At 38.3% G+C, this 17,414-nt stretch overlaps 1 protein-coding gene across 1 annotated transcript in view; it reads right to left on the bottom strand.

The window, feature by feature from the left end:
• THSD7A (thrombospondin type 1 domain containing 7A) overlaps positions 1–17,414 on the bottom strand; it is a 293,266-nt gene that overhangs the window by 125,039 nt on the left and 150,813 nt on the right. Inside the window, exon 3 of the mRNA XM_087774171.1 lies at positions 4,376–5,207. Coding sequence (XP_087630297.1) covers positions 4,376–5,207 — 832 coding nt within the window. The remainder of the gene's footprint in view (positions 1–4,375; positions 5,208–17,414) is intronic.

The raw sequence follows: 17,414 nt of genomic DNA, 5'->3' as shown, positions 1-17,414 counted from the left end.
TGAAACAAATGAAACATGATCAGACAATCAAATGCAGAAAGGGACTAAACCAATCTGCCCAGAAACTAGTCAGCATTTCTTAAATTTTGGATGCTTTTCTTTCCCACCATTATGTTCCACTGCTGTTATTGCATAAGGTTATTTCCCAACAAAGAAATAAAAGCCCTGAATATATCTAAAATTTTACTGTTTCTTGAATTCTCACTTCAAGTCATCAATAATGTTCAGCTTCACAAACAGGTCTCTGCCACAGAGGTGCTGCCAAGGGAATATTAACCAGTTCTGGGGACTGCAGCAAAAGAGCTGGTGGGGACAGTTTCCTACTTGGTCTCCTCCATTTCTCCTCCCATTCAGACAGGGGTGTTTTGGTCCCAGCTTAAGTGAGATAAACAAGCCATATCCAAATGATGGAGAAGGAGAAAGAAATAGTGCAGAAATTCCTGGGATTTTTTTTTATTTAAATAGGCAGTTATACCCTTGCAGAACTACTTTACCTATAGCCCTGTTTGCAGCCATTTGAGCTCAATAATTCTTAGCAGTTGCAGACTGTCCCCATGCCTGTGGGCCAACTGCTACAGGGGAACTTGATGCACTTTGTCAGTGAATTTCAAAATCTTTGCTGAAGTACAGAAACATACAGGACAAGAAGATACTCTCATACTGTTCCATGTTCTTGCAGTTAAATGTCTGTGCTCATAACCTGTTCCAATCCTTCCAAATACCAAATTCTTTCCCCAATCTGGTGGGTTCTCAATAAAGTATCTCAGTAAAACGGTTGTATGAATTAACCACTGCTAAACCAAAATATTTTTCTTAGACGCGTACAAAATCAGCCAAAACATTTTTGCTAAACTTTGCCCCAAAAGTCTGCTCAAGAAGGCAATTATGAGGAAATGTTTGAAACCCAATGGTAACAATGTGGCAGAGTAGGAGAGAGCAAAACCAGACTATATAATACAAAATGACAGGCTTAACATGAGGCACAATCATCACAACCTGTAATAGTGCAAACAGATTTGTAACTCAAAATGAGCTTTCACACACGTTTCCTGTTTCTCTACATTGACAGTTTGCTGTCTAATGGCTCTCTGTGGGACCTCTGGCAAACTCCTCTTTCACCAAAAAAAGAGAGGAGACATTTTAGAGGATCAGTATTGTCCTCTACAATAACAGCAATCCTGTCAAGGTTTTGTTAGCTCTCCAGAACAGTCATTTTATAAGTCAGCTTTAATTACTGAATTCTTTCTTCTCCAACACTTCTATTTTTAAAATATTTTCAGTGCACCAGAATTTCAGACTAAGGGAAACATAAAGCATATATAGGCCATGTAACACATACATTATTGCAGAATGAGCAATACAAAATCCAATATTTCATCCTTCATGGGAGACTATGTATTGTTCACTTGGTAATAAAGTATATAAATTACACTTTGATTTTCTTGTTTCACTTCTCTTTACCATGCTTGGTGTGCTGATGTGTCGAGAGAATTTGCCTTTTTGAAGTTTTGCTGACAGTGTTACAGAACCATTTTCTCTGGAGCACCCTTCTGAAACTTGTTTTTTGAAACCATTTTTATACTATACCAATTTTGCTACCTCTGCAAAAAATATTACTCGCCTGAGGGTTTTTCTTCTTCTTTCAGTCATGCTGCCAGGGGGCTGATTGTTTCTGATTGCTAAAGTCAAAACTCCCTGAAAATGGACTATTCAAGCTGAAGAGCATTTCATATGAGCACGGCAGGTTTTCCAGTCACCTTACTTGCCTGTATTATTTAGTAACACAGTTACTATGTGATGGAGATTATAAAATCATTTGAGCTGGCTGCATTGACAGCCTGGGCAGAAAAATAATTCTATTGCTCGAGATTCTGGAATGCCAATCATATTATAAACCATTTGACCACTCAGTGAAGAGTGCAGCATAAATGAAACAAATGGATATATAGATGATATACATAGATAGGTCTCTAAAGCCAAGGTATCAGTGACAGAATCTCTCATGAGTCATTTAACCAAATGTTCTTGTTTTCATTATGCAACTGGAAAAAAAAGATTCTATGTCAAACTTGATGGGAAGACTGTTAGAAATCCTTTGTGAATTTATAACATAAAATTATATCCATTAGACATCAAAATGTCCACTGCATCATTTGTATCATTTTCTCTCCTGTGAAGAATTGCTCCTACCTTGTATTATCTATTGCTTCACTGCCTCAGGCAAGAGGGTTTCATCCATTTCCCTGCTACAGCCTGAAATGTGCATATATGGTACAATACGCTGAGGTATCCGAAATTAAGACAGCACTACTGATCTGAGTGAATCCAAGAGCAAGTGTAAAGATGATGAGTAAAGATGCCATCAACTTCCAATTATACTTTTACTTTCTTTTACCATTTATCAGAGCCTCAACACATGAATGTTCCCCCCTCTTTTTTTTTTTTTTTTTTTTTTTTTTTTTAATATGGTAGTTCTGAATTATTTGTTTAACGTTACAAAAACTTGGGGACATTCAAACAGAGCAGCTGGCTGCTCTTTGCTAGCAACTGATATGTTTGATAAATTATTCCCTGTATTTAAAGGGTAATGATGTTCCTGGGCTAGGTACAGTGTGGGCTGCATGATGTGAGGCTGGAAAAGGAAGGGGTAAAGGCAATCTCTTCCTGTACCAGCACTGAGCCAGTGCTGCAGCCAACACCTGGGACTGCCTGAGCAAACTGATTTTGAGATTCCTCGTGCAGACATTTATCCAAGTGTGGGTCATAATCTGAAAGAACTGTAGAAAACCAGAGCCAGAAGAGACTGCAAAGAATTATGCAGTCAGTCCCTCTTCCCTAACCAAGGGTTACTGGAGGTGTGTCATTGCTAACACATGCATTTCTAGCCTATTCTCATAAACCTTTGAAGATGGAGGTGCCACACATTCCCCAGGCAATCTTTTCTAGAGCTTCACTATTCCCAGTATTGTGAAGTCCAACCTCGTTCAGCATTGCTGTGATTAGCCCATTATTGCTTTTCCTATACATCCATAATATACAGAGAATAGCTCATTCCATTCTTCCTTATGACGGGTTTTTCATACTCATAGACACTTAATATTTTTACTCATACGTCCCTCCTTCCAACTAAAAAACCCAAATCTTTCAGTTCTTCCCTTAAGCCACGGACCTCTCATCATTTTCCTGTTTTACTGTTGGATCATCTCTTGAAAGGAAATATGAAATATACTCGAAAAATGTTTACTACACTTGAAAAACTACAATATATGGTTTCTGACAGGAAAGGTTGAAGCGATCACAAGTTCCATGACAGAATGTTTAACTGGCACCATAAAAACTCCAAAGTAAAATACCCTGAAAAAAGTTCATAAACACTAACCTAGCAGCAATGGGTGTCAGCCTCATTCAGCAAGATATCTTAGTCATTTCACAGTTGAAGTAAAATTGATTAATCATGTATTGAACTAGAGGGAAGGAAATAGAAAAAATCACATCAAAGACAGAAAAAGGTAGACTAGACTGAAAGAAGATTTTTGAGTTGGACATTCCGGGGGATGGGAAGGAAAAAACATGAGCTAGCAAGAGAACGCCAGGTAAACCAAACAAGTGGAAGATAACACAGTTGCAGAAAAGTACACAGAAGCCTATGGAAAGAGTTATCAAAACACCTGTGACTGCCAAAACTCTTGAAAAGTAAAATAATAAATAAATAAATAAAAGTATCAGGAAAAAACAGACAGACAGTATAAAAGTGCACATGAGAAAGAAAAAGAGGAAGTACATGGAAGAAACAAAAGATGTTTCACAGTTTCCCTTTCAGGAATTTTGCCACAGGAATCACGAAGGACAAACAATATTTCATGCTCTTCTATTTCAAAACAAAAGGTACTGGAAAGAATAGATACTGCCTTCTCATGCAGCATCTTTCTCTCTGTTTTCTACTTTTATTGTGAGTCAGACTCAGCCTGGTTCCCTGTTAGTCTTTGTGCCCAGAGCCTTAACACCAGTAACATCACCTCTTCCAAACATGCATGTCTTGTTAGAGAGCGAAAACCTCCCTGAATCCACAGAAACAGAGCAGACATTTGACAAATATCTTCAAGCTTTTGGGGAAAATCTATTTAGACAAACAGAGGCTAGGGAGTTAGTATAGTTTAACAGTGCACATTTATGTGATGCTTAGTATGATCACCAGCTCAGCTTGCATGTTTCATGTCATAGAAACATTCAGAGCTTGAGGGATGTTCATATTGGAAACAGTGTGTGCCCCACACTGAGATTCAGGATTGTGTAAAATAATACCAGTGTGCACTTACGCATGCTTTACTTTAAACAGAGAAAAAGAAAGATGTGCAAATTAATAAATAGTGATTACCTCAGAGCAGCAGTTTTCCCATTTCTGTGAGTACATGTGACCTGCCTGGTTTGGTACCCAATTTGTATGTCCCAATATTTGTTCTCCTGTCTATTCTGTCTGTTTCGATTCCTCTTCTTCTTAATTAACTCACGAGCCTCGGGATCTCGAACTGCCTTTTCTCTGTCCTTTTCCTTGTCTTTGTTCTTCCCGCGTTTCCTCGCTTGCCTTATTTGTCTCGAATGGGGCACTGAGCATGCACTCCAGGGTCCCACATTTAGGCTATATAGGCTTTCTTCACCAGTGCACGGGCTAGACTGACAGATCTGAAACTCGGTAAGGTTAGGACAAGCAGACCCACCAAACTGCGGTGGAGCCACAACGTGCCGAGTTCGATGCTGAAGCCCATTGCCACAGGTCTTGGAGCACTCTGACCAGGGGGCAAATTCGGCCACAATGCAGTCCTGCCTGCACGGGATGAGGCACGCCTGCTCCTGACGGGGCTTCGGCTCAAAGTACTCACAGATGACATCCTCAGCCGGCACCCCATTGGACTTCTGGATACAGGTGATGTCCCTTGTCTGGATCCCTTCCTCCCCTCTGAGGCACTCCAGGGGCTTCTCATGGCTCCGGGAGAGGACAGGCCGGCACTGGTTCCAGCTGCCGATCTGCCAGTCGTACAGCTCCTTGTGCCAGTCGCAGACCCGAAAACAGCTCTGCTGGTTGTCTGGCCGCTCTGGCTGCTTGCAGTTTGTGGGCAGTGTGGTCCAGCCCTCCACGTGGGCACACCACACCGCTCGCGTCTGGATGCCACCTGGACCGCATTCATCTCCCATGCATCTCCCCCATGGACCTGGAAAACAAGAGAAGATGCTAACATCGCAAACTTAATTGTTTTTCTGCCATGGTGCAAAACCAAGCCCACAGAACCAGCTTTGCATTTCCTACTTCTCTAAGAATTTCATTCTTGGAGAAACTCGAACTTGGAAAACACAAAACAAGTATGGGATTATTCTTCATCTCCTATTTTTATGATTACAGATACATCTCACCTTTTATACTAGATAAATTGAATATTTAATTTCAAGAACATACACAGGAATTAATCTACATTAGAGAACTAAGAATTGAGCAATCACAAAGTCATCACGTAGTTTTGACTAGCAAGATAGCAGCTGAAGTCCTCCCCTCCAAGGCATGAATCTAATCTCTCTCACCTGCATGAATACCCTTTCCTGGACTGTTTTGGTTTTTGTTTCACATTTCTACTGTACTACTCTTTATACCCTGATGCCAATTAATATCACATTCTCTTCCTTCTATATTGTGTTAAACAATGGGAACAACGACATAATACATGTTGAAAAACAGAGGTAATTTCAGGTAGGCCATTTCTATTCTTTCCTTTATTATAACTAAAATCAAAATTAAAAGCCAATTAAGGAGTGTTTGTTCCACACAATATGTGAAATGATTATACAGAATAAGTTCCTGAAGACAGAGACATACCAGCTGGTAACTCTCCAAAGAACAGAAGTTATTGCTTTTTTAAAATCTCTAAGGTCTATGGTAAATACTTGACATGTTGTTATAATTACTGTCAACAAAACCAATAAAGACCTATATCCTTGAAAGCTGATATGGTTGTTTTTTCCATTATTAAAAACTGTAATAGTCACCCAGTCCAATTCACAAAATCCACAAATCAGAGGGTAAAAACCCTGTATTTTTCAGATTTTTTTAAGACCTCCCCTCATACACACCATGCATTGGCTTACTATGAAAGAGGAAAAGAACAAGCAGTCCAGAAAAAAACTCTGTAACCATTTCCCAAAGAAAAGACGTCTATCTGCAGACAGTTGGTCACACAAAAGACATTTTCTCTGACTGAGGAGTGCTCATGTTCCATGAAGAAACTGGAGCCAGGCCATGCAATCCTCATTCATCTGAATTACCCCAGTAACAAGAGTATTTGTGGGAGTAAAGTTGTGGGAGATGCTGGGCTGAGCCTTTGTTATTTCCAAAGCAGGTTAACGGAATAGAGAAACAGTTCTAGTACTGCACAAGGGTAAGTTAAACAATCTATGGCAGGTACAAATTATCTACAACACCTTCTTATTGAATGACTGGAAGGAATATGAAGCCACATCTTATTACTGATTCCCATGAGCTTTAAAACTCTCATTGACTTCAACTCAATTTTCAGCTGTTCATCCAACATTAACTTCAGTAGCAGTTTGGGAATGGGCTGATGACAGGCTATACACTTAGCCTCTGCTCCTCATTGCCTCTTTTTTAAGCAGACACTGTGGCTAAACAGTTTGTTTGTAGTTCTAAAATCCTAAGCATTAATACTCGACAGCAATGCCAGCTGGCAGAGTCCGATTCAGCCCATGGGAACTCCTCCATATTTTTTGCAGATTAAGTTTGAATTAGGGTTTCCAAGGTTTAGCTAGCTATCCAGAAAAATAAATGTATATTAAATACAAATACATTTCAGTTTCCATTTCAGCATGATTACCCTACTTTATCTTTAACCAGCCTTCCACAAATGACATAATCGTTGTATTTAAGTCTATTTACACTGAGTTAAGAGATATCATTTCCCCAGAACACCACTCTGAACACTTGCCAACTTTAAAAGAATAAAGACTGCAGAAAATCTCCAACTAAAGCAGAGATACTAAAATAATCATGATTGAAATAAAGCTAAATCATTCATCTTGCAAACTATAAATTTCTGTCTTATCAGATTACTGCACCTTGTGTACACTATGTGTGTTCAATGAGGAAATCCCTCTTTTTAAAGATCAGGTCTTTAGTCCAGATGAGGAGTTTGCCCATTTGGGATTCTGCCAAATTTCCAATCATCAATTATCCAAGAAATCACATTGTACCTAAAAATTGTGCTTGACATCTAAGCATCTTCAATCCAATTCATTGACATGTTTATACTAACGCAAATGATAAAAATCTCAGCCTCAGTGCACTAACTACTGCCTTTGGCAATGTAAATATGAAAAAAGAAATCTGTACATGAGTACGATGATCAGGTTGCTCAGAGCCCCATCCAGCCTGACCTTGAATGTTTCCAAGGATGGGTCATCTACCACCTCTCTGGGCAACCCGTTCCAGTGTTTCACTACCCTCATCATGAAAAATTTTTTCCTTGTTTTTAGTCTAAATCTACCCTCCTTCAGTTTAAAACCATTACCCCTTGCTCTGTCGCAGCCGGCCTTGCTAAAAAGACTATCCCCATCTTTCTTGTAAGCCCCCTTTAAGTACTGAAAGGCTACAATAAGGTCACCCCGCAGCCTTCTCTTCTCCAGGCTGAACAACCCCAGCTCTTTCAGCTTCTTCTCATAGCAGAGGTATTCCATCCCTCTGATCATTTTTGTGGCCCTCCTCTGGACCCGCTCCAACAGGTCCATGTCCTTCCTGTGCTGATCCTCAGAAGTATGAGAAAACCACACACAGATCACCTGCAACATGCTTTTTATATTATACTATATCATTATTATGGGCAGTACACTTACCACAGCATTTGTAAATGTGAAATTTTGGGATAAAATTAATCTCGCAGAAACTAGGATAGCATAGATATGCAACTCGGCAATGAAAGAGATCAGCAGATGCAATGTAAAGAGTCTCACCCACCACCATCGCTTAAAGGCTGCAGGAGGTGGGGGGTGGCCGCTCTTTCACAAATCCTCAGCTGATGTTAAGCACTAGTAACAACAACAGAAAGTCTTTAGGAAAGCTGTCAAGCCTAATCAAGGCCTCGTATGATGTTTTAATTTGTTTTTTATGAATATTCTTTAGGTTCTCTCTTTCCCACTGAAGCAGTCTTCACACAGACACTCTGCTCTCCCTGCTGTGCACTGATCCAGTTATGCCTGGGCAATGGCACATATGTGCGCTCAAACCATTTCACACTGGGGAAAAAAAGCTGCTGCTGTGAATGCAAAGTAGGTTTTTCTTAGGATTTTGTTTTAAACATATTTAGATGAGCAAGTCATAGTGTACTTGTAGTGAGCTGTACTTGTCTCATGAAAACACCATCGTTTATCTGTTTTTTGTTTAATCGGCATATTACAAATGGCAACTACAGAAATAAATAGGAAGCTTCCTTCTTTTTTGTTGTTGAGAGTTGTCACTGAAGTCTTAGTGAGTTTAAAATGTCATTTGTAATTCTTTGTCTTCTAAAGAGATTACTGTAAAATACAATATTAAGATTCCCTCTAAGCTTCTAGAGGATTAACATTTATTTTTATTAGGGAGCAGGAAAGTGAATTAACCATTACTGCAAGTTTATTCTGAAATTTCAGGGAGTGATGACAATGGAGTCAAAAAATCAGGATAAAACCCCCACTAAAGCACTGATAGCTTTGCAGCTAACTGAGAACAAAGTAAGCTATCATAGTATTTAACATCTTATATATTAATATTGTTCCAGGTATTAAAATTATCACTATTTGAAGAAGAAAAAAACTTATTTTGAACTTTGATCCAAGGAAAATAAAACTATGTAAAAATCCCTCCACATACAAATACAAAAAAATAGACAAAACAAGCCCCCAGCTATTCCCAAACATAAAACTCAAGACATGTTTTAAAGCATCGAGGATGACGTTACTCCCATTTTTAACAAATGAGGGTTGCACCACTGATTTCACCTGAATTTTGCTGTACTTTCAGTGAGAACTGGTTTTGATCCATTCCGTGTTACTGGTTTAGTGCCTGTAAGTAGCATTAACAGTTTAATGCCAGAGGGACTCATACTGCACAAGACAATGAGCAGCTTAGTTTTGAGTATTTTGAGAGGATTGTATTTGAGGAGACTATTGAGAGACTGATTAGCAGAAATCTACTTTTCCTAAGTTCAGAAACAAACTAACCTTACCCAATATTAGAGACCTCCAATTTCTTTGTATTATGAGAAGGTTGTGATGAGGGCCAAGGAGGTTAACTGGGTGATACAGGGCTGAGAGTCAGAAAGACACCAGCATTACAAGATACAGTTCAAGCCTAAGCAGTAAATCTTGAGAGAAGTCAAAAAGACACAGATCAAGAAGTCTTTGAAGGACTCGGGAGATGACAGTGAATGCAAACTGCAGCTCCTGATAGCAGAGCCGGTCAAGAAGCAGGATGGACAGCAGGTCACCGAGAATATAACAGCCTCAGAGCTGCTGCCAAAATCACTTGCAGATCTGCTTGGCTAAATTAAAATATGATAAGCATGTCTACAACTTGGTACAGTATACCTATATTATCTATCTTTGCTTTACACAATTATGGCAGCAAAGGAAAAAAACTGCTGCCACTACGGAGTATTTTTATCACTGGCAGTAACCAATTGCAAGAGTCTGAACAGGAAACAGTCTCACTGGTGCAGACGTATTGCCTACTGCACTGGGAAGAAGCAACACAGCAAAATACTGTAATTCTAGATACATTACTGACAGCTTTTTTTTTAATATAGAATCTGAGATGCTGCCAACACAACAAGCTGGCCGCATTTGGAGAGACAGATTCTGTAATTTATACTACCGGGAGTGCCAAGACAGTAGAAGATCATTGATAGACAAAACCTTTATTTTTGCCTCTTTCCCACCCGTGGCGGGACTCCCTGGGTGCTGTATGACTTGCCGCCTGCTCTGTTTGCCAGCAAACTCTCCCCTCCAGGAGTGCTATGGATCACCTTGACTGTTGCTTCTATTTAATGCTTTTGTCTTTCTCAGCTCCTCTTTCAGAGGTTGAAAAGAACATGCAAGGCAATGTCTGCATCAAAGAAAATGGATTCAGGATATGGAAGAGAGATAAAAAAGGAAAAGATTCTCAACCTAATAAAACATATCACCTGTGATTCACAGGAAGATAATGGAGAATCAAATATGCCTACAAATTATTTGACTCCTAAGTCAAATTTTGTATTTCCTGATAGCATAAGGGAGAGTGTAAGCCACACCGCCATTGAACAAATTTCAGATTCTGAAGAACAAGTTGTTCACACTTCTCAAATTAACAAGGAAATATAAAAAATAACGTTAAGAAAAACAGTGATGTAGATTAATCTAATCTACAAATTTCACATTGTTTCCCCAACTTTGCAGGGCACACTTTCAAACAACGGGATAAAGGCAAACTTGAAAGTATATAAAAATCAGCCATTTTGATATCTTTCTAGCTGTGCACATAATTATTAAGGCACTTTATAAATGTGGGCCCTTTTATTTTTTCCCCCTATTAATATCCATTGGGAAAATACACTCACCCATGTTCCTGATACTATTAATGGCATGGTAATTAATATTATCCATCTGTTTTCAAATTTCTCTTAAAATCATGAATGTATCATACATGAAATAAACCTAAGAGTAACCATACCAGTTTAAACGCTGACATCAACATCACAAAAAGCATAATGCTTATTCAGTGTTTCCCTAACTAAGCACTTTCATACTAGAACCTCACAAATTACTGGAATAAAATTTTACTTATTTTCCTCCAGCAAGTACTCCTTTTGCATATTAGAAAACTGGTGTGTCTAAAACAAGATTGTGTACTCCATAAGAAAAAATTTTGAATTTAACATGCTTTCCCAGTGTTGATGCAGTGCCCTACTGTGCCGTAATTCATGGTAGTTTTAACACCACATTTCACTTGGTAGAGGGGGGTTTTGTCTGCTTTGTGCTTTTTTTTGCCTTAACGTTGTGACAATTATAATAGATATTAAATTTTTTTTCATCTATTATAAACGTGGAGAGGGTAAAAAGTATCTATTTTTATAGTACAAAAAATACATAAAGAAACAAACTGGTCTCAAAAATTTTCTCCTTTATTTAATATAATGCTAGTTCTTCATCCCTCGGACAGTCAGGTCTGAAAAAGCTAATTCAATGCAAAAAAACCAGTCACCTCCTTATATTTGTCACTGTTTAATATTTATTTTGTTGTTCTGGCTGCGCGGATTCAAATTTTTAAATAAACTGCATCAGGGCTCACACTTTTCATACCACATTTCCTCCCAAACTAATTTGAATGTACAGTGGTGTAACACCCTTAAAATCGCTGTCTACACCAAAGCTATCGAGTCTCCAGCTCGCAGTAGTGGTGCAACATGATTATCTGAAGTATAGGATAGCGCATACACAAACATGAAAGGCTGACAGCTCACAGTGCAGAACTATCTGGCTTTGTGTTGTTGTCATAACCTGTAATGAAATCCTTTCCTTTATGCTTATTATAAACTTAAACTAATTCTTAAAACATTATTCAGTTTTAAAACAGTTCTTACTCCAAAGCTTTTTTTTTTAGCATGAGTTTCTCTAACTATTCATTTTTCCTTTACATAGTTTAGCAGTAGCAGCCAAAATGAATACTGAATGAATACACGAAAGGAATACTTAATGGAAGCAGCATGCTTTAAAGAGAAATAGAGCTTCTATGTTCTACAAAGCAATTACATTGCTTTGAGCCTCTAGTCATGTAATAAATACCTCTGATATTGTAAGATACTGAATACAGCTTCTTCTAGCCCACAGTCTGTTTACATATAAAGCTGGTTCATGAACATTTCTTAGTTTCATTAGAGGTGGTGTTAAAACCATACTAACATATTCCTCACACTCCTCTCCTTATGTTCTCTCTCTAGTCACACTGCTGGCTGAAAAGCCAGATAACGCTCTTCTGACAAAATGATGATTCCCATACATAACAAACACTCTTGCAGGCTTTGTAAGTCGGATGAAAGGCTTTATTAACCTTTGCTTGTATCTCTCCCACACATGACTCTCTTGTTTTTTTCTGATTACTAACAGTTGAAAGCTGCTCTCCATTTCCTGCGTGAGACAGCTATACTGAGTCAGACCAAAGACCTACCTACCTCAGTACCCATCTCCTACAACAACAAAGAACAGAGGCCTGAAGAAGGTATAGAAATATGGTGAGTATATAGGATGCCTTCCCTGGTACCTTCCCAGCTTACCACCATTTCCAGCTCACACACCACAGCAGACAGGTTGGTACAACCCTTCTAACATCATTAATACTTATACATGGATATCGGTTAAAGAACGTCCGTGTGTTCTTCAACTGCCTTCTAAAGAAGATCAGTTTTAGAAATCATATTAGAAACTCCTAAGTTTGCTGTTGTTCTTTTCCATGCAAGGCTACCAGAAATGTAATGATAGAAACATGTGGCATGAACCTATTTTTTCTTATGCAATGGGCAAGGCAAAACAAAACAAAAACCACTCCCATGAACAGCAGAGACAATTACAAGAGGATGTATGAAATCAATAGTTACTTCCAATTATTATATAGACTGTAATCATGAGTAAATATTAGCATTTTCCAATGAAAGGTCTATAATTATATGAGCAATAACAACATAACCACAAATTATTCTTATCTGTGTCCCTGTAGATTTTTACAGCTTTGTCTGCATCAGATCTGATTTTAAGGGATAGATTACTGAGAAAACCAGTTCAGGATCCACTGCCTGTTAAAAGAGGAGGATTTGATTTGTATAGATTAAGATGAGGTTTTCACCTTAGTTTTGAACCAAGATTCACTGTTTTCTCCCCATCAGCATTTTACATTCAATTTATTCACAAATCTCAAAGCAAATTTTAACTGAAACACTGCTAAGAAAACATCTCAACCTGAAAATCTCATTGCTAGTACTATTCTCAGTGACTATACATGGAAATGCAGATTTTTGCACTAGTTCAACCAGCTGAGGCTTGCCCTTCACTTTTCATCAGAGTGAACCCCAATTAGCTCAATTCAAAAAACACCACTAGCCCTTGTCATGACACTTGGGCATCAGCATGTATTGCAGCACCAATTTCTTGGTACTATTAGGAGAGTTTACTTCTGTGCAGAGTCTCATGCAATCTTGTGGTAAATCAGCCATATTGAACAGGTTACAGGGACTTTAAATCAGATCACTTTCACTTCTATCATGAATAATTTTGCAATTCACTTTGTTAAACGTGATTTTCTTCAGTACATACAGGCTGATATATTAAAAAGAGAAGACAAAATATTTCTGTTTCAATTAGCATCAAGACCAGGTGAATGCTTTTATTTTTCTGCCTCTGTCTCATTTTCTGCCCTTTTATTTCTTTCCCTTGTTCATCGTAGCCTCCTGCTGTGGTGCTGATGGCCAGAAGTGCTAGTTGTGAGGCTGCCGCAACCACAGGGTATATCCATCAACACAGGCCATCATGCTTGTGCCAGCCCAGCGGTTTGTAATCCCAGTCTCTGCTTACATTAGCCAAGGGCAAACAAGTCAAAAATCTCCTTCACTGAGATATGAAGAAATTTACTGCTACAGCTTTTCGAGGACTGGCTACAGCTTTTCGACTAGACTACTAGAACCAGACATCAGAAATTAAATGTAATATCTTTGCACACTGATTTTTTTAAAGGGTCAGACTTCCTGCAAGATATAATGTGAGACAAGGTAGGAAGAAGTCGGTTATAAGAAAACACTACAATTTAGTTGCATGAAGTCAGAAAGAGATTTAGGTTGTACTCTCAGCCCTACTGCTAGCCTGCAGGATGATCTACGTACACCGTTTCTGTCTCCTTGCACTTCAGCTTCTTCTATGTAAGGCAGGGACAACAATATGAATTTTTAAAGCCCATTTGGATGTACTGATGAAAAATGGTGTGCAAGAAGTAAATAGCAGTAGGAATACACGTTCTGTCATTTTCTCTCTGCAAGCACACCGTTTACTCAATATCTTTCCCTTGAGTTTTGCCCTAAATCCCAGTTGCACTGAAAGGTGTGTTTTAATAAAAAAGCAAGAAGCCCAGACGATAAGCTGCTGCATTTTCTTACTCTTGACAGAAATCTTATTCATAGAGCACAGCATGCATATTTCTCATCTGTGTCTTCCCTCTGCCTCCTTGGCCACAAGAGAGCTAATACAGGTATTCAAGGATCAAATAGGAAGGTTTCTCGTATCTCTGGATTCTTTATAGTTGTTTTCTTTGCCACTAATGGAATAAAAATACAATACGAGACCTGAACTTAATGAATATCACTTAGATAATGTTCTGGACCTGTAATCCTTTTGGTTTTCTTCAAATTCATTACAGCAAAGAAAGTTTCATAAAATTGTATCTTTTAAGTACAGAACATTACATAAAGGGTCAATTTTATATATTTATTTTCATTTACCTTTAAATATTTCATTATTTAAATTGCCTATGAGTTAGACTGGAATAACAATCCAATCATAAATCTTTTGAAGTGCACTAAGACTTTATGCCTTGCTGAGATACATTCTCCCAAGCATATCCTCTGTTCATTTATTATTCATTATCATCTCCAGTTTGCTGAATTCCTGTGAAACCAATTTTCAATTTTTAAATGGCAACTTTCCCCTAAAATTGTGGTGCTTTCATTATAGAGACATACTACTTAAAACTATGGGAAGGAAAGCCAACTAAGCCATGTGGATGTATCAGAAAAGGATAGATCTATATTAGTTTTGAAGAAGTCTTGTCAAGACCATATGAAACCTGTCACTGCAATGTATGCAAAATAAGTAATGTCTTCATCTGAGTGCTCTATAATCAATCATTTTAATTCCAGAGACAACTGAGATGATCTTAAGGGTCTTTTCCAACCTTAATGATTCTATGAGATAAATAATTAATTACAAAAAGTGACCATTACTTACTTCCATCTGGCAAATGTGTTGCACAACTGTATTAAAATAAGTGGTTTTGTCTATTTTGGGGATGCTGGAAATATATCTAACAAACCCTTCTGTGTAAATTGGTTTTTTTCAATTTTTCTTTTAGAAATAAGTAATAACTTCTATGAAATATTAATGTAGGCAGTCATTTCAGTATCTCAGACCATATCATAACTTTAGCTTTTAAATAGAATCACAGCAGGGACTTCTACTTAAAAATACATGAACTTGATCTGGTATTATCACACTGACCTATTACAAGAACGAAGGATGTCCTATTAAAAATGCAATGAATCACTACTGCAAAAATTTAGAAGTATACAAGTATTTTAAGGAGGGCATCACAAGATTGCTCTCATATCAGAAATCTCCAGGAGATTTCTTAAAATTCCTCTCACACATCAAAGAAACAGAGACAGGAACACAGCAGCTGACCTCTGCCTTAGCCTTCCGTTCTAGCACAAAACCCACTTACCTTTCCATTGCCAGTAGTATCTTTAATTTCTAAAGTTACTTCACAGAGGTCATTTCATAAGAATTAACAGCAGAATCTTTTAGTAGATGCTACTAGGAAATGACACCTCTTTTACTCTTTTATCTTGACAAAAGAATCCCTAAATAGTGGGTAAAACTTTTTTTTTTTAGTATCACCTTAGACCTTCTGTAGATTTGGAAGGATTTACTCAATTGTTACGCTGGCAAACCTCCCAGTTAAGACAAGGTGAGAGAAGGAGAAGGCATTAGAGGACTTCAAACGTGCAAAGCTACAAGGCTGAGGAAGGAACGTGGTATTGGAGCAAGCTGCATGTTCCTCTCCAGAAAGGCAAACGCAAGAAATGAATTTTTGTCTTTTCTGTTAATTTGCTGCTTCTTTGGAAACTGTGCGAAAGTGTCAAAGTTGAGCAGTGAGGAATGTCACTGAATACTCCTCCAGAATGATTTTATGTCACTGCTATTTTCCTGTCCTCAAAGAAGACAGATTTCCTTTCTGTTTTCCTCTAAACAGGTCCTCATTCAGCCTTCAAGAAAACTGTAAACCTTTGATTTTGTCAGACATTATGAAAGCCTCTAGAAGGGAAAATATGACAAAATATGCATCATGTGGTAATAATCAGATATTTACCAAGCCAATTCTTTTAAAGTTTTGAAAAAAAGAAATTAGAAATTTTATGAAGGAAATCCCAACAACATGTAGGTCTGACAGAATTCTTGTGTGGATAAGAAAAAAACTCTACAGGAAAGAGAAATTCTTCCAGAGAGCTGAGCATAAAGTAAAACATGGTAAGATACAGCAAGGTGTCACTTGTAAATGCTATTAAAATAAGTAAAGGGAGGAAGGAAATAAATGTTTGGTTTCTGCTCTTTCAGAAAGCCAGCCACAATTCTAAAAGCCTATCCGATAAAGATAATAAACTGGATAGTACTTCCTCTACCAAGTATACTTCTGTAAAAGGCATGCAAATGCTAAAGTAAGTAAAATTCACGTTACTACAGGATATTTAAAGGCACCTGTTATACTTTACAAACAATGGTTTAAATCTGGTCTTGACTGTTGCCAAATTCTCATTGTCTGCAGAAACTCAGGGATCATTTTATCAACCTCTGAGATAAAACTTGGCAATATTTAATTCTCCACAAAAGATGAACACAAAGCAGTACAGACAGAATATAATTTCCCAGGGAAGTGGTTGAGTCCCCATCCCTGGAGGTATTTAAAAGACGGGTAGATGTGACGCTTAGGGACCTGGTTTAGTGGTGGACTTGGCAGTGTAAGGTTAACGGTTGGACTTGATGATCTTAAGGGTCTTTTCCAACCTAAACGATTCTGTGATTCTAATCTAAATACAGAATGGAAGATAAGAGAAGGATCAGGGGGAATCTCATCTGTGCATACAAATACCTGAAGGGAAGGTACAAAGAGGACAGAGCCAGCCTCTTTTCTGTGGTGCCCAGCAACAGGACCCGAGGCAATGGGCACAAGCTGAAACACAGGAGGTTCCATCTGAACATCAGGAAACACTTTTTTACTGTGAGAGTGACTGAGCACTGGCACAGGTTGCCCAGAGATGACATGGAGTCTCCATCCTTGGAGATATTCAAAACCCATCTGGACATGGTCCTGGGGAACTAGCTCTAGGTGGCCCTGCTTGAGCAGGAGGGTTGGACAAGGTGACCTCCAGTAGTCCCTTCCAACCTCACCCATTCTGTGATTCTGTGGAATACACACATATCAACATCAAACACAAAAGTCACAAAGGAAGTATTTGGTTACGTATGTTCCAGAATCTCCATTTCCCAAACTTCACAATGCCCAAGTTTAAATCACTATATAAAGACTAAAA

The sequence above is a fragment of the Nipponia nippon genome, unplaced genomic scaffold (genome assembly GCF_047370975.1).
Source record: "Nipponia nippon isolate SJK-2023a ecotype South Korea unplaced genomic scaffold, ASM4737097v1 scaffold_1, whole genome shotgun sequence".
Lineage (NCBI taxonomy): Eukaryota > Metazoa > Chordata > Aves > Pelecaniformes > Threskiornithidae > Nipponia > Nipponia nippon.
Note: the sequence above shows the minus strand (reverse complement) of the source record. Positions and strands in the feature narration are given on the sequence as shown.